The sequence below is a fragment of the Myxocyprinus asiaticus genome, chromosome 50, assembly GCF_019703515.2.
Source record: "Myxocyprinus asiaticus isolate MX2 ecotype Aquarium Trade chromosome 50, UBuf_Myxa_2, whole genome shotgun sequence".
In the NCBI taxonomy this organism is placed as follows: domain Eukaryota; kingdom Metazoa; phylum Chordata; class Actinopteri; order Cypriniformes; family Catostomidae; genus Myxocyprinus; species Myxocyprinus asiaticus.
In genome coordinates, this window is record NC_059393.1 from 25052280 (window position 1) to 25070827 (window position 18548).

The window sequence follows — 18548 nt, forward strand, 5'->3', positions numbered from 1 at the left end:
ACAAAATAATACTGTTTTTCTGTTTAGGTTGAATAATTGTGACCTGACAGAGAAAAGTTGTTCAACTCTAGCTACTGTTCTCTCCTCTGATACTGTTCTGAAAGAGATTGATCTGAACAACAGTTCTCTGATGGACTCAGGAGTGAAACAGATCTGCAAGGGACTGATGAGTCCTCTGTGTAAACTGAACATTCTCAAGTCAGTAAACTTTTCCCATCATCTACACTACCACAGTAATGATAGGAAAATTGCATATTTTTGCATCTGTTCACCTCCAGAATTGGAAAGAATTTAAGAATTACAATGATTTTTGCTGTAGACAATAACTATCTAAAAGCAAATAGTCTAAATAAAGCCATCTTTACTAGAGATAGACCAATATAACGGTCATACCAATTAATCTTTGCTAATAGTTGCTTTTTGGAACTATGGTTATCTGCAACTATCTGAACATTCTGACATATCTATTCCTATAGTTGCCGATGGTTTTTTCCTCTCTGGTTGGTGCTGGAGGAATCTACATGGTTTTGCAGTTTAACAGCGGCATCTAAATGTGAAATTAAAAAAAACATTCACAGACACCTTGTGAGGATGTGCTGTATCTAAATGTGTCATCATTGATCATTTTAATCCATATTTTTATCCACACTTTAATGCATTTATTTTATTAGATAATCAGGTGTTCTAAATATCTTGTGAATAATAATAGAGAAAAACTAATCTGGTGAAATATACAGTATACATACAACATCCTTTATCTGGTGAATATGTAGGCTATAAAAAGCTTTATTTGATAAATACTTATAAAGGATTTGTAACAGAGCAAAGTCTCTGTAATTTTAAAATAAGAGTCCCTGGTGAATGTTGGGCTTGTTTATAGTTAAAATTTCTGCATAATGCACCAAATCGTTTTTCTCTGTATTATTGGGATTTGGGTTGCACAATAAACTGCATCTGGGATTGAATGGGATCCATTATTTTGGACTCTTGTGGCATCTATGTCTGTGTGCATCATAGTAATAAAAAACATTGAGAATTTATTAACATTCTATAAATCTATTATACAAACTATTGTCCAATAAAATGGTTATCTGCATTTTCCACCATCTTCGTTATCATATTGTCAACGTCCACTATCAGTTGGCCTCTAATCTTTATACTGCAAAGGTGGCACAGAAGCTACTTCTGAAGTGTTATTCAGGTGTATTTACACAGCACAGCCTGCTTAATGCTGTTCAGAGCTGGCATAAATCAATTAGTACAGCAAATACAATTGCACAATGTAATGAAATTAATGTTTTAAATGGAAAAATTATGAATAAAGAAACATATTAATTGTACAGTTGTATGTTTTATTGTCGGATTATATTATTTTTTCAGGCTCAGTAAGTGTGAGTTAACAGAGGAAAGCTGTTCAGCTCTAGCTGCAGTTCTTAGTTCAGACTCCAGCAGTCTCAGAGTGCTTGACCTGAGCAATAATAATCTGCAAGATTTAGGAGTGAAGCTGCTCTCTGATGGACTGGAAAGTAACTGTAAACTGGAGATACTCATGTGAGTTGCATGTTAAAAGTTGTTTGGCTTTTTGTTTGCCTCAGTATTCAGTGTTTTCTTTTTGCTTTGAACATGAGAGTTCACAAACTGTTTAATTTTAGGTATTAATATTGCTCAAGTAAAAGAAAAACAAATTCATCTATGGTGGTCATGGCAAAAGAATGTTAACATAAACTTTTAATTTCTGTTATAGACTTTCAAACTGCAGTATTACTGAAGAAGGTTATAAAACTTTGGCTTCAGCTCTGAAATCAAACCTTTCACACCTGAAAGAGCTGAATGTCAGTGGAAATGACCCTGGAGAATCAGGAGTGGAGCTGCTCTGTAATATACAACAGGGTCTTTACTGTAAACTGAAAACATTGAGGTAAGCTATGTGTTGTTGCATTAAAGTTGAGAGTGGATTAAAAATAAGCCATTTTTCTTATTTTTATCAGTGTCACCAGTTTAGTTAAGAGTTGAATTCAACATTGGTGCAACTCCCTTTCTCTGCAGGTTTTTAAAAAGTCCTACTGCAGAAGAGGCCTATAGGTATTTTAATAAAGTTATTGGTAAAAATGCTTTACTCCTGAGAGCACTGAATCTGAGTGGACATAAACTAGGAGACTCAAGAGTGAATCAGCTCACTGCTCTACTGGAAGATAAACACTGTAAACTCAACATACTTCAGTGAGTATTTTCTTTCAAGTGGTTTTAAATTCTATACTGGTATTTAAGGTCTCTTTAAAATATAACATTGATATAACATTTTCAAAAACTGGTTAGGATTAAAGGTGTACTTAGTAATATTTTAAAGTATGTCAAAGTGACTTACTTTGGCTTCAACTGACACATAGTGGCCTGGATGCTGCATCATTAAAACACAGTAGTTTTCAGTTACCAATGCCATTGTACACATTCAATATGCACAGTAAACCAGGATTAATTTAATCCATGAGTAAAAGTGTTGAATAACAAGGCAGTAACTGAGATTAAGTGAGTAGTATTTAGCTGGTCATGTAATTCTAACATAGCAGCCCCCAATAGGCATCCCTACCCCATGCAGAATAAACAAGCTTTTATAAGGTTACCGATATGATTGGAGTCTTCATCTCATGTGAGTTGTCATGATTTTATATATATGTATCAAAATTACTATTCAAGTAATTACAAGAAGTACAACTTTTCAAATGAGGAAATAAATTACTGAGTGCACCTTTAATACTACCATCACTACTGTTTGAAGAAAGTTTTGATATAAACTTAAGAACATTTCCCATCTTTCTTTGCAGACTGAATAATAACTGTATTACAGAAGAAAGTTGTGGTGCTCTAGTTTCTGCTTTTAATTCAAATCCTTCAAACCTGAAAGAGCTGGATCTGAGTGGGAATATAATAAGAAACTCAGGAATGAAGAAGATCTGCAGTCTGTTTGGAAATCCACAATTCAAACTGGAGAAACTGAAGTATGTATTTTTATTTATGTCTTTTTCTGCATGTTCTAAATGTAAATTAATTGTAAAAGAGAAATTCTAATGAATGTTATATTTAAAGCTTTTTTAAATTCTTAGAGGATATCTCAGGTGAGATTCTTGCAAATATTAAAAATGCAAACTCAAGTCATATTTTCATTTAGTCATTTAGCAGATGCTTTATCCATATTGGCACACTTTGCACATACAGTCTGGCAATAATAATTTTTCTGATTAGTGTTTGAGTTCTGTTATTTTTTATACTTTTAATACTTTCAGCTCAGAATAAATTAAGATATTTATTTCTCTAGAATGTCAGACTGCAGTGTAACTGAAGAAGGATATAAAGCTCTGTCTTCAGCTCTGAAATCAAACCTTTCACACCTGATAGAGCTGGATCTCAGAGAAAATGACCCTGGAGAATCAGGAGTGAAACTGCTCAATGATTTACTACAGGATGGATGCTGTAAATTGAAGTTCATCAGGTGATAAAAGCCTTCAAATATTTAAAAATCAGGCAGAGACTTAAAGACAGTTGTAATAAATTAGGTTGGAGGGGGCGACTGAGCCAGTGCAGAATTGACACATTGTAAAATCCAATTAGTTGACCTAACTTGACTTTTTTTTAGTCAAATTATTTTTAATTGTTTAGCACTTTTCACAACACACATTGTTTCAAAGCAGCTTTACAGAAAATTGTTGTAACAAAGATTTAATGTCTTAGGAAAGGAAATTGTTTTTCAACCAGGGAACATAGTTTATGAACACTACTGGGAATTAACGGCGCACGTCTTCAGCTCAGAGGAGGTGAAAGGTGCTATGTGCAAGTGATACACCCGGCTGGCTATCCCGGGCTTATCCGCTTGTATTGCATGCCACTACCTGGGACGAAACCGGTTCCACCCGGAGGTTGTAGAACCTTGCAAAGGTGTTGGGTGTTGCCCAGCTCACTGCTCTGCAAATGTTGGAGAGGCACCCCTGGCCAGGGCCCAGGAGGCCGCTACACCCCTGGTAGAATAGGCTCGTAGCCCTACCGGGGGCAGCATGTCCTGGGCATGTCCTCTGCTTGGAGACAGCACTTCCTTTCAGGGAGTTCAGGGACATTGAAGTACTTACCTGGCTCCTTGAGACCACCCCCGGAACAGCCTGGGACAGGGGAGGAAGAGGCCTGTCCTCGTGACCCGTGGAGACTGTCACATCAGGGGCAGATTTGTGCCACAGCTGGGCGCTCAGGGGCGGAAGACCACCACTGGAGCACCAAACCTGCCAAATAGAGTGGTGGACGGTGGTCGTGATGACGGCCGTGCACACCGGATACGTGACCCAGGGAACAAGGAAACTGCTCTTGCTGAACTCTTGGGTACTGCAGCCACTTGGGCATGCAGCGCAATTAAATGCAAAGGTAACAAAAAGATTCTCCTCCCGGCCCTCGACCGGGGGATGGAGTGGTCTGCTTGCCAGCTCCAGAGCAGCGGGTTTTGTCATCCCTGGGTCGCCCATCTCAGGGGCGCTTTGAAGCCTTTCATGGGTTCTTGGCGGCCACGAGACGGGTGGCGTCTGCTTCCTGTGGTGGGCTCTATGCTGGGGCTGGGCTGAAGGGGCGGGCTGCGGCAGAGCCGGTGCAGTCACAGCAGGGGGATACCCTTGGCAATGAGTAGACGGGGTGTGGGATCTTGAGCCATGCCGGGGCAGGATATGCTGGATAGCCTCCGTCTGCTGCTCCGCCGTCAAGAACCGTTGGGCAAAGTCCTTGACGGTGTCGCCAAATAGGCCAGCCTGAGAGATGGGGGCAACAAGGAACCGTGTCCTGTCGGCCTCACCCATCTCGGCCAGGTTGAGCCAAAGGTGGTGCTCCTGGACCAATAATGCGGACATCGTCCGCCCGAGAGACCGTGCCGTGACCTTCGTCATTCGGAGAACGAGGTCGGTCGCCAAGCACAGTTACTGCATCAATCCCGGGGCGGACCTACCCTCATGCAGTTCCTTTAGTGCCTTGGCAGACTTGCAGGAGGGCCATGGCATGCAGGGCGGAGGCGGCTTGTCCAGCGGCACCGTAGGACTTGGCCGTCAGAGATGACGTAAGCCACAGACCTTGGACGGGGGCTTTGGGCACCCGTGCCAGGTGGCGGCGCTCTGCGGGCATAGGTGCACCGCGAGCGCGTTTATCCACCGGGTGATTGCCAAATAGCCCTTGGCCACCCCATCATCGAGGGTAGTGAGGGCGGGGAAGCTGAAAAGATCGGGACCGGGCAGTAAAAAGTGCCTTCCACGACCTTGTCAGCTCTTCATGCACTTCCAGGAAGAAAGGAACAGGGGCGGGGCGTGGCTTTGAGCAGCACCGCGAGCCCAGGAACCAATCATCCTGCCGCGAGGGTTCAGGGAAGAGTGGAGGGTTCCACTCTAGCCCGACGCTCGCGGCTGCCCGGGAAAGCATGTTGTCATCTCTGTGTCAGCCTGTGACTGGGCGATTGCACCCAAAGGGAGGAGCCCAGCTGAGGCTTCTGCGTCCGACTGGACGAGCCCGCTCTCCGATGCTGCGCTCGAGAGCTCATCACTTTCGTGGGCTCCAAATAAGAGGTCGAACTCACCGTGAGACGAGCCGGCGGACTCATCCAGAAGCCCGATCGGGGCAGACAAGCATGCTGGGGAATGGGAGTTCCGTGGGGGGATACTCAACGGAGGCGGTCCCCAAATCGCCCCCAGTGCTAGACGCGCTGGCCTCATACCCGTGGGTAAAAGGACCGAGGCAGGGAGCCCCTGGGGTGGCTTGCTTTCTTACGAAGGCAAGCCACGACTGCATCGTTGCCATGGACATGTCCTCGCAATGAGTACATGACCCATCCACGAATGCCGTCTTCGCATGAGCAGTGCCCAGACACGAAAGACAGTGATTGTGGCCGTCAGAGGGCGAGAGATAACAAGCCCAACCAGGAATAACACACAAAGGAAAGGCATCTTTAAAAAGACGCGTCTTTAAAAAGACGTTCCATGTGTGCCGCTCTTTTAGAGAAATATACTCTTATTTCTGCCGAAGCGCCCAGGGGCATTCTCTGCAGTGCACCAGTGCAGAGGAGGGAGAAGCCGCTGAAATGCGCTGTCAGATCCAGCAGAGTTGAATGAACAGTCATGGGAATTCAGCTCAGTGAGCATGACCGTTTGGCTCCGAAGAGAAAATCTGAATGAGTGGTTGCATACCAGCTCCTTTTATACCCGTATGTCCGGGGGAGTGGCATGCAAATACCACTCGCCAATTTTCATTGGCCTTTTATCAAAGACCAGAGGTGTCTCGGGCTCCCAAGAGTGACACCTAGTGTCACTACTTCGACACAACGTCGAGTGAGTGACAGATAGGGAACACTAAATATCCTAATGGTGACTTTACACATATCACGTCTTCCAACCAGCTACAACAAAACAACAATAGTCAAAAGAGCTAAAACTGTATTAATTCTTAATATCTACTATTCTATTTCCCTGTAAATTACGAAGCAAGGGCTTACGGGTATTCTGTACAGCCACAATTATGTACTTAATCATTTTGAGTTAAGTTTAAGGAATGTATATATTCAAGTTATAATTGTACAATGTGACATTTCAAGTAATGTTTAATTTAGAACCACTTTATTGTCTTTCTTAATGACAACTTTACGTTTTACAGGGTAACAGTAATTTAATTGAAACTAGTAAAATGTAAAAAAAAAAAGAAAAAAAAAGCTGTTATTCTACAAACTTTGTTTAGGTTTTTTTCAAAATCCCTAAACTAAGACCAGAATTTCTAACTCCTCCTAGAGCTTTGAAGCTACATCCACCAAACTCGGCACATACCTTCAGACTGTTCTGGAATAGTAGGCTTTGTCTTTTATAACTGATTGGACATACGGTTTTTGCACACTGGACAATAGCAAATATGAAAATTCCATAGACTTATATTGACAGAATGTTCAAATGGGCCAATGGAATGTTTGTGAATTCAAATGGCAGCTGTCAAAATTTCAAATGTAAACAAACCCACAAAAAGCCTCTAATACTGTGTGCTTTAATTTCTCTCATATATCACTGATCTATGTGACTGTCTGTCTGTCTGTTTAACTTGCTAGCTGGAGATTTGTCTTACTGTAATGTCTGTAAGATAATATAAAATAAAATAAAAATAAATACTGACATTAAAATATGAAGTAAATTATAGCATTTTGGGAAATAAAGTAATTTTCCACAATTTTCCACAAAATGTTTACACATTAAATATTATTAAATACACATCAATTAAACTTCTATGGGTAGCATTTCAAACATTGTCTATTTGATGCTTTTGTTAATACCCCTTGTGTTGTATGATATAGCATGGTCATCATTCATATGCGATTCAAATGAGAGAGAAAAATTACTGGTATCACTGTATTACTAGTATTTAAGAGAATGGTGTACAATCCTTTGCCTATTAGCCACAGAACCATTAAAATTATTTGTGAAATTAAAATTATCCTTAAGTATGTAAGACATGTCACTCCAGTAAAATTGGAGCCAATTGTTGCATCTACTAATTTAACCCAAAACTACACAAGACCAATAAGAAGGATGGTAGCTGCAAGAAGCATAACATTGTAGCAAGACTATCTAATCTTAAATGATATTCTACTTTCTGTAGATATTTGAAGAGTTCTGATGCAGAGGAAGCATGTGAGCATCTAACTAAAATTCTAGGTATAAATCCATTACTGCTGAAAGAACTGGATCTGAGCCATAATAAACTTGAAAACTTTGATGAGCTGAAGTTATCTGATATGCTGAAGGACTCTCATAGCAAACTGGATAAAATTATGTGAGTACACTCTTCTTATTTTATACATTATAACTTATTACATTTAGTACATATAAAAGACTCCCAGCCACATACTGTATAAAGGCTTGTTCTGATATGCAACAAGAAAACAATGCTATGTTATTAATTGTGTTTAGGTTGAGTAATTGTGACTTAACAGAGAAAAGTTGTTCAGCTCTAGCTAGTGTTCTCTCCTCTAATGCCATTCTGAAAGAGATTGATCTGAACAACAGTCCTCTGAAGGACTCAGGAGTGAAACGTCTCTGTGAGGGACTGAAGAAGTCTCAGTGTAAACTGAAGAGACTCAAGTGAGTATATTTTTGTTTTACAGACAATAGGTCTCATTCACTAACTGCATGTAGACACATATTTGTTCATAAAACCAGTTTGCAAACATTTTAGTAATGTAATGGGAAAATACACAGTCCCTTATATTTATAGAATAAAAGATATGACAGTAACATGTTTCTGTGTTCATAAACGACATGTGATCATGTGCAGAACAATGTATCTCTTACCAGTTAACACTTCGATTGTGGTTTTGTTTTCCTAACATTTGTAACTGAGTTTAAATTACCCTGGTGCTTCCAAACTTTTGATAAATAGGTGTGTGTGTGTGTGTGTGTGTGTGTGTGTGTGTGTGTGAGAGAGAGAGAGAGAGAGAGAGAGAAAAAAAAACAATATGCAATTTATATTGTTACTTTTACATTTGAAACATTTTTGTATACAATGTATAGCATGCAATTTTAATTACTAGTTATATATTATATATGTGTGATTTAAAAACATATTTGCAATGTAAATTTTAGTTATTAATTAAAATATGTGTTGAATATTTAACACAATATTGGGAGACTATGTGTTTTGACCAGAAAATTGACAAATTGATAAATATAGGAATATAATATGGTATAGATGTAGTACACAATTTTTTGAAATGGTAAATCATAAACCGTGGGTGAAACATTATATCTACCTGAATTGCAATGCAATTTGAGAGTGTGCTAGTTTTCAGACATGTTTTTAGCTGATGCACACTGATAATTTGCATGTAGTTTCATGAAGCTTTATAGATAATTTTGAGTCATTTTCATTATTCATGAGGGGATAGTTAATTAATCAAATCTCACAAACTAAAAGTAGTTTACCTACATATCCGTATAACCATGGGTTAAATTTTTGTGAATTTTGTCTGTTTGTCACATTATTCTGTTTCCTGCAGGCAGACTGGTTTTTTATGCATTCCATCTCCATTCAGTGATTGCATTATTAAAGTTGTACATAGAAGTAGGGTTTAAATTGGATTGTTTGTGTCATGGAGGCTAATTCTTGTGCTCTTTGTATGTTATAACCAGTGTTGGGAAGGTTACTTTGGAAATGTAATAGGTCACAGATTACAAGTTACCCTATTTAAAATGTAATAAATATTTTAACTATTTCAATTACTTTATTAATGTAACTGATTACATTCGATTACTTTTTTATTACTTTTCTAAATTTCTAACTAATGTTTTCAATTGTTAATCATTTTCAAACATTTAAACCAGGCAGGGTTAACCTTAGAGTAGTACTCAACACTGGTTATAGCCTATTTATTTGTATAGCTGTGTATTTTTTCTGTCTAGCAAATACAGTACATGTGTTGGAAAGTCAGTCTCTTTTATAACTTGTATAATTATAATTTAATGCAAATAAACGTTCATCACAAATTATATAATCAGCATAACAATATAACAGTTATCATGTAATCATGATTTGAGAATCTTTCAGGAATAATTTATGCTTCAGTGAAAAAAAAAAGAGCTTTTGTCCAAATAATTAAAAACTTTCAATGTTAACAAATGTACTTATTTGATTAGTTGCCATGAAATAGTGCAGAATATGACTTTCTTCTTAAATTGACATACATTTTTCAAACTAACTGTTCAAAATACACTATTTCTGCTGAAGGGCACAAAGGAAATAAGAAGCCAGGGTAGGGGGGTCATGTTAGGATTCCCTCAACTCCAAAATCCCAATTTATCCCCTGCCTGTGTATCTGTAACCTAGCTAAACAAACTTTGTGGAAAAAAATTATTCAGACACTTTGTGTTGTAACTTACTATTTAAATGGCGATGTTATTTTAAAATAACAAAAACGTTTGGGCTTCTTTTAGACTTTCAAACTGCAGTATTACTGAAGAAGGATATAAATCTCTGTCTTTAGCTCTAAAATCAAACCCTTCACACCTGATAGAGCTGGATCTCAGAGGAAATGACCCTGGAGAATCAGGAGTGAAACTGCTCTATGATTTACTACAGGATACAAAATGTAAACTGAAACTGAGGTACGTACTTAGTCCAGTTGTTCTAAAACAATTATTGAGAATTTTAATTATACAAAAGCTTCAAGAAGACTTAAGTGTGATGTACAACTTTAAGAGAATCTTCATTATTGTAGAAAACCAGCTCTGTTTTGTAAGGTTGTGACTATACATAATTATTGGGCAGGTAATGTCAATGCATACTTCCCCTCTCTTCAGGTTGTTACAAAGTCCTTCTGCAGAAGACGCCTGTCAGTATCTGACTTCAGTTCTACAAGTTAAATATTCTTTGCTCCTGAGAGAACTGAATCTGTGTGGACATAAACTAGAAGACTCAAGAGTGAATGAGCTCGCTGCTCTACTAGAAGATAAACACTGTAAACTCAACAAACTTCAGTAAGTATAATAAATTGTATTCATTTTTATACACTGTATTTAAAGTATCTTTAAAAATAACATTACTTTTACAATTTCAAAATCTGGTTAGTATTAATACTACCATAGAGTCCTTTGAAGTAAAATGAAGAACATTTCCCATGTTTTTTCTTATCTGCAGGCTGAGTAACTGCATTACAGGAGAAGATTGTGGTAATCTAGTTTCTGCTTTAAATTCAAATCCTTCAAACCTGAAAGAGCTGGATCTGAGTGGGAATAAACTAGGAAACTCAGGAATGAAGAAGATCTGCACTCTGTTGAAAAATACACAAGTCAGACTGGAGAAACTGAGGTAGGTATTTTAATTTGTGTACATTTCTACATGTTCTAAATGTGAATTTGTAAAAGAGACATTCAAATTAATCATATGTTATTGTTAAAGCATTTGTTAATGCATACATCTCTGGTGTGAGATTCTTGCCAATATTAAGAATAAAATCCTAAATCATATGAGCACATATTTTACACACTCTACGGCAATAATTATTTTTTAATTTTTCTTGTTTTCATTTTGGTATTTTATTATCTTATGTATACTTTTAATATTGGTATGATTTAATTTATATATATTTTAATATGTTTTTTAAGCTTAAAACTTTGTATCATGATCTGTTTACAAATAAAATATTTTTCCCTCTAGATTGTCAGAGTGCAGTATTACTGAAGATGGATATAAAGCTCTGTCTTCAGCTCTAAGATCAAATCCTTCACACCTGATAGAGCTAGATCTCAGTGGAAATGACCCTGGAGAATCAGGAGTGGAACTGCTCTATGATTTACTACAGGATAGACAATGTAAATTAAAGAATCTAAGGTGAGCTAAACTTATGGAAAATAAATTATATACAGTCGAATTATTTATAGATGTAGTATTTCAGTAATACAATAAGTTACACAATCTGTTGTTCAATCAAAGTTGAAAAATCTATTCAACATTAAAAAAGTGCAAAAGTGTGTTCATCAGCACAAGTCACTGGGGTTTAATTGATCAATATTTTCTATATTTTTTTCACTATACAAAGTTTAGTTAAGAATTAAATTGAATACTGCTGTAACTTTCCTTCTCTACAGGTTGTTAAAACGTCATTCTGCAGAAGAAGCCCATCAGTATTGGACTAAAAAGTTTGGTAAAAATCCTTTACTCCTGAGAGAGTGGAATCTGAATGGATATAAACTAGGAGATGCAAAAGTGAAAGAGCTTGCTGCTCTACTGGGGGATAAACACTGTAAACTCAACAAACTTCTGTGAGTATTTTAAATGGTTTTTACTTTGTATTCAACACAACTTACAGTTCATTACATATGAATGTATAGTGGGAACATTGGCTGTTGTCTATAATGTGAAATAAACTCTAAAGTAGACTCTACTTAGTAATGTGGCCATGGTGCTTCACTAACTTTCAATAATTCAATGGTCGGGAGTCAGTGATTCCTTTTTTATATATATTAGTGAGAGAGACAAAGCAATTTCTCAGCTCTCTTCACTGTTTTCTTCACTGTCTACAGGTTGTCTGAATGCAAAATAACAGAGAAATGCAGTCATGATCTGGCTTCAGCTCTGTCTTCAAATATTTTACACCTGAAAGAGTTGGATCTGAGTAAAAATAAACTGGGCAACACAGGTGTGAAGCACTTTGGGGCTGTACTGCGGAATTCAGACTGCAAACTGGAGAAACTATGGTCAGTAATACTATCCAGTCAATGCCAAAAATATATTTTTATTTGGTGCGGTCCATTAGTGTTCATATGAAACTGTACTGTGTTCCGCCAGCTGTAGTAATAGCAAACTAACTGAAAGGTTGATTAGCTGCTTAGATGAATGATGCATTTATGGTACAAATAGAGAACATTAAAAGTTGTAGTGTTTTGGCAGTTTATGATCAGATTGCAATTAAAATTAGATAACTTCCCCTTACTTTCTGTTACTGGATTTTTGCTGATCCCATGTGCAAACGATTTTTGAAGCAATTATTTTAAAAATGCTCAGGCTTCAGTACTCTGTAACTTTAGCATATAACCATACACAGTAAAGAGTTTGTTTCTTCTCTCCTTCCTAATTTTCTTCTCTGTCTCTTTCTCTCAATGTAGGTTAAAAGAGTGTGATATGACAGATGAAGGTTGTTCTGCTTTGACTTCAGCTCTGAATTCAAATCCATCACATCTGAGACATCTGAACCTGAGTGGGAATAAACTAGGGGACTCAGGAGTTGGCCACCTGTGTGATCTACTGAGAAATTATCAATGCCAGCTGGAAAAACTAGAGTTAGTAACTGTTCGTACTGTACTGTTCATGAGTTCACCTACACGTTTACTGAATCACCAAATAGTTATGTTTGTGGTTTCCATGGTTATAGAAGCTCATCAATTAAAGGGGTAACATTGATATAACCCATTTTAATAAATCTGTTTTTTTCTGCAGGATGTGTGAATGCAGTATTACAGAGAAACAGTGTGGCAACCTGACTTCAGCTCTGTGTTCAAACCTTTCATATCTGAGAGAACTCAGCCTCAGTGGAAATAAACTAAAAGACTCAGGATTGCAGGACTTTTGTAATGTACTGAAACATTCACACTGCAAACTGGAGAAATTGAGGTGAGTAATATTTAGTTTCAAGAAAGCAAATAATAAAGTCTGCAATTTAGTGTTTTGGTATTTGAATGATTAAAATGCTTAAAATGACGTAAGCGTATTGTTAACCAAATTTTTTTTACTCAATCTTTTGTGAGAAGCCTGAGTTAACATTATACTTGTATAAAATTCACCTTGTCACTAGTGATATGTTGTGAAATTTTAGGATCTTCCTCTGTCTGTCTCTTTCCAGCTTAAATAAATGTGACATTACAGATGTTGCTTCTTTGGCTAAGACGAAAGCAGTGTGTTTACTAAAGGAGCTTGATCTGAGTAACAATAAAATTGGAGACTCGAAGCAACTCCAAGAAGTGGTTAAAGGCTCAAATTGTAACCTGAAGTAAGTAAACATTTCTGTTTGGTATTAAAGAGGGTATCATTTACCTATCATGTTGAAATTCTTTTAAATATTATTTTAAAAATTATAATTTTCTTTGATAGACACAAACTGTCAGTAGCAGTATTGCACCATAGGTCTTTTGTCTGTACAAAACTTAAATTCAATTCATCCTGAAATTGGGATAAGTTAAAAATGATTATCCTTTTACTATTGTCTTAAATTGTTATTTAATGTAAGATCTAACTAAATGGAGAATAGGGAGCAAGCTGCACAACCATAAATATTGGAAAATCATTAGATGTTAAAATTGAACATTACAAAACAGGACTTAGTGATTAAGATATGTGGACAGATTGTAGAAAAACTGACATCTTTGATTCCTCCTTACAGAATAGACAGTGGAAGTTGGTGGCCATTTTCCACATCTAAAAAGGAATCTGTGGAAACAACAAAACAGGAAGGGAACAAGGTCTCACCATCACCCGAGGGAGCCTCAAAAGAGGGGTATGTTGCACCATAGGTCTTTTGTCTGAACAAAACTTAATTTCAGTTCAAACTTTGATGAAGTTAGGATAGGTAAAAAAGACTTTTTGATTATCCTGTTACCATTGTCTTAAATTGTTATTTAATGTAAGATCTAACTAAATGGAGAATAGGGAGCAAGCTGCACAATCATCAATATTGGAAAATCATTAGATGTTCAAATTTTATATAACAAACAGGACTTAGTGATTAAGATATGTGGACAGATTGTAGAAGAATTGACATCTTTGATTCATCCTTACAGAACAGACAGTGGAAGTTGGTGGCTATTTTCCACATCTAAAAAGGAATCTGTGGAAACAACAAAACAGGAAGGGAATAAGGTCTCACCATCACCCGAGGGAGTCTCAAAAGAGAAAGGTCAGAAAGACAAAAAAAGAGGAAGACTCTGCCTTATACTTACTTTGTCTATGAGGACACATTATTCTGTGTGAAGATGTGATGTCTATATACCAAAATCTAAAACTGTATTATACAGTATATTCCAATATGAACTAATTTCCCAAAAATTAAAATCTTTGAGAATCTTAAAACCACTTTTAAAACTTTGTGAATAGCAATGTGTCAGAATCTGGATTTTCTGGTGAGGCCTTGCCATATAGTAATTATTGAATGCAAATGTAATTATATGTGTTTATGTTAATGTATACATTTTATAGCAAATTTTTACTTGGACTGTTGATTTAATGCGTTAATTTAGTGCGATCAATAATCTATTATATATTGCATAAAAAAATTATGTAATTGATAATTTCCCCAGACCATAATAAGCAATATTCATGAACTCGTATTAGTCATCACAGATTTTAGCTCTTGAATACTATATGTTTTGTGTGCATTTATAATTTTTTGCTTGCTAATTGCATATTCGGTTATTATGCACTAAATTATTTAGAGGAAATTGCACTTATGCTGTCATTGACACAAATGACACAAGTATGCTATGATTATTGGTGAGTGCTCACATGGCAAAACAGCACAAAAAAACACAACAAATGCAATTTTTGAGAAAAGCGGCAGCAAATTCAGACAGTTTGGGCTTAAATAATCAAGAAAAAGTGAGCAAAATCCCATTTGGAATGGATAGTAGGAACATAATACTAAATACGGAATTTACGTACAAGATGGTGGCATGATTATTTGCATTCATTTTATTAAGATATTTTTCATATAATTAATTGAACTAAATTAAAGTATTAAATTGACAGCCCTACTTATTACTCTCCTGGCATACTGATAATACGTGTTGGAAGGGGCTCAGTCTTTTGTGCAAGTACACATGGCTTATGTTGACTAGTTAATAATGTTGGTATAGTATTCATAGAAATGATAATTTTGTTTCTCTTTTGTACTTGCATATGTTACAGAGGACCAAGAAGGCCCTGGTCAGAGAACAGATGTGTCGGATCAGAAGGGGACTACAGTATAATGCCGAACCTTGTGTTATTGGGATTAAACTAATCCATAATAACGCAATTCACTGTTGCTAATCATCAGTATTATTGTAAAGACTGTATGTAAAAAAATAGCCTAACAGTGTTTTTATAAGTAATTATCGGGATGCAGTTGTATGTATCGAGCATGCACAAGTGTTTGACTGACTTGTACTTTTAAATTTAGATTATATAGTCCCTTTGCAGTCTTCAGCTGTAACTGAGAGCTCAAAGTTTAACGTGTGTGTAAGTGTTACTAATGATATTACTACAGGAGTAGTGATATTATGTTCGGCACAGAAGCTTGTATTAAAAGATTACACTGAAATCCACATTTGCCATATCTTCATAACACATACGTAATCAAAACTTATTCAGTTTTGTGAGCCGTCTAGTGCCCCCTTGTGTAAAGAAAACTTTGTGTCTCACACAATAGGTTATTTCTGACAACATTTGGGTCAATATCAAAATATGTTGACAAACATGTCACTTGACTTTTTTTAAAATATGAATATGAATGGTGAATACCCCAGTACTCCCTGTTTCTCTTGATGCATGCTCCTCGGTTCACCTCAGCACTCCCTATTCCACAAATTGTCTGCATCAAATCATGCATTGTCAGACTCTGTTCTATTAAAAGCATTAACTGATTATTCCTTGACACAGACAAATCATGCATTGTCTGACTCTATTCTATTAAAAAACATTAACAGAAAGGGCCTTACAGAGAGAGACTGTAATTCTCCCAAGAGAAGCTGCATTTTTCCATTGATTTGCTCATTGATTATTAAACTGAGTAAATTATAATGAAATCAATAAATTAATGATTAAATATACAACATATTGAATAACATTCATAATGCAGTTATTCATAGTACATTGATTACACATTGTCATTTTTAGATCATTGCATATTGCATACATGTTAATGCAATCATCAAAATAGACTAACTGAATGATTAAATGAAAATATACTATATGCTTCAGCTTATTCAATGCACAATTGCCTCTTCAGTGGATAGTTTGGTAACTGCGTGCGTGTTTTTTTATGTGTCCATTTGTTCTCGACAATCTTGTTTATTTTTTGCCAGAATTAAACTTGGTAAGCAGAAGGTTGCTGGTTCAATCCCCACAGCCACCACCATTGTGTCCTTGAGCAAGGCACTTAACTCCAGGTTGTTCTGGGGGGACTGTCCTTGTAATAAGTGCACTGTAAGTCGCTTTGGATAAAAGCGTCTGCCAAATGCATAAATGTAAATGTAAACTTTTATTGGGCCTTATGTATTCAGATAGAAGACAAAGGCAGGCCTAACAGTCATAAAAACATTCCTCAAGCCCCCTCCTTCTAAGTCGTAAATTTTACTGATAAAAATCGCACCAAAATCAAACAAAGGGAGTCCAAAACAGACTACAGATCCATGAAGCCTTGCCCTCTAAAGGATCGAGCTCTCAACTCCTATTGGATGAGGCACACCACAGAACATCCCTCAAACATGACATCATCAGGACTTCAAATAATTCTGAAATGCTTCCAGAGTGGCTTCCAGCGACTTAGTTCACCGAATACGGACGTAGCTTTTTGCTGCTCTCCGGTGCAGCCTCGTGGCATAAGGAAGTAATGTCCGACTTGAAACTGTAGCCATACAATCTCCATCTCGCTGAACGAGCTGAGATTACTCTGTGTTCAACCGAACACTCTAACGGATCCGAAGGAGACCGCCGAGCAATTCGCATCTTCATCCATTGGCCTACAGAAGTGAAGAGATTAAAGATTTCTCTTCCATCTTCAATCAAGTCAACATTTCTGAGTTCTCCGCCAGCCCGCCAAGAATCAACAGCTGTACCGCCCTCTGAGAATCAACAGCTGTACCGCCCGCTGACAGAGCGAGGAAACGGCCTCTCGTCATCACACGAGCCTCAAGGAACCGGGTCAAAGTTAAAGGACGGAGGAAAACACATTCTACCTGTGTCCTCATGCGATTCAAGTAAGAGGTTACGTCTGGGCAGAGATAGAATATTATAGTGTGTTATTCTTGTGTTTCAAGGTTTTTTGCTTGTACAGTTTACGGATCGCCATGTCCGCTCATTATTAATACACAGGGTATTAATTATCACGAATTTGTTTGCTGTATTGTGGTCCAACTAAATTGGATTGTTGTGCATTTTCGCCATTGCGGGTGAGACAGAAACTGAGTTCATCCATTAGAGTCAAATAACACAGGACTTTTACGAGCCCCGCTTGTAAAACCGCGTCTCTGAGTGATGAACACGGCTGCTTTATCTCCAGCTATCGTGAAATCAGCTTTCGGGCTGTCACTTAATAATCTCTCTCTCTCACTAACCACACTGACACACACACACCTTATATGTTATAGGATTCTTTTTATTTCCATATCTAATCATATCACTGTTTAGTTTGTAGTTGTAAGTTGTAAGTTTATTGACTGCATTGTATTAATTATTAATTGATATTACTGCATAAATAAACTTTGTTTGTATTACAAAGAGAAGTGTTTTGGTTTGTTTTGCATACACCTGTGTCATGCTGACGGGATGTCAGTGCTCGGATTCAAGCCTTCATTCATTGTTTTTTTCCCGAAAATCGATGTTCTTCGGATGCCGATTTTCCTAAGAAAACAATCTAATATTGAGACTGTTTTAATATTCGGTTATTAGTCCCTGATTTAAGGGTGGTGCCCCGTCAATGTTAATCCTTATTAATATTCTATTGATTTTTGATAATTGATCATTATCTTTGATTGAATTTGAATGATCAATAAGCTAGTGTTAATTTTAATTAATGTTTCATCGATGTTAACAATTGACGATTATCTTTGATAAGTGTTGATTTTAAAGGATTAAAAAAAGCTAACATTGATTCTCATCAATGTTCTATTGATTTTTATAATTAATAATTATCTTTGATAATTATTAATTATTGCTAATAACCAAACTTGCTCCTAAACGTAGCACACTACATTTACTGGAGTCCCATATGAGGTTTTAATGAGTTAGATCCAATTAATTAATTTAAATATTGATTA

The 18548-nt window shown here is 36.9% G+C and overlaps 1 protein-coding gene across 3 annotated transcripts in view; it reads left to right on the forward strand.

Moving 5' to 3' along the window:
• Nucleotides 1-17962, forward strand: part of LOC127439013 (protein NLRC5-like) — a 72861-nt gene extending 54899 nt beyond the window's left edge. For 2 of the 3 annotated variants that reach the window (XM_051694978.1, XM_051694980.1), the window contains 20 exons: nt 28-198; nt 1381-1551; nt 1745-1918; nt 2047-2220; nt 2823-2996; nt 3314-3487; nt 7648-7821; nt 7959-8129; nt 9978-10148; nt 10344-10520; nt 10681-10851; nt 11200-11373; nt 11631-11804; nt 12066-12239; nt 12648-12821; nt 12979-13152; nt 13382-13528; nt 13919-14032; nt 14316-14431; nt 15439-17961. In XM_051694978.1, the coding sequence (XP_051550938.1) occupies nt 28-198; nt 1381-1551; nt 1745-1918; nt 2047-2220; nt 2823-2996; nt 3314-3487; nt 7648-7821; nt 7959-8129; nt 9978-10148; nt 10344-10520; nt 10681-10851; nt 11200-11373; nt 11631-11804; nt 12066-12239; nt 12648-12821; nt 12979-13152; nt 13382-13528; nt 13919-14032; nt 14316-14431; nt 15439-15500 (3211 nt within the window). In that variant the 3' untranslated portion in view covers nt 15501-17961. Of the gene's footprint in view, nt 1-27; nt 199-1380; nt 1552-1744; nt 1919-2046; nt 2221-2822; nt 2997-3313; nt 3488-7647; nt 7822-7958; nt 8130-9977; nt 10149-10343; nt 10521-10680; nt 10852-11199; nt 11374-11630; nt 11805-12065; nt 12240-12647; nt 12822-12978; nt 13153-13381; nt 13529-13918; nt 14033-14315; nt 14432-15438 lie in introns of all 3 variants that reach the window. The other variant, XM_051694979.1, reaches the window with a different exon arrangement.
• Nucleotides 17963-18548: the final 586 nt, after the last annotated feature.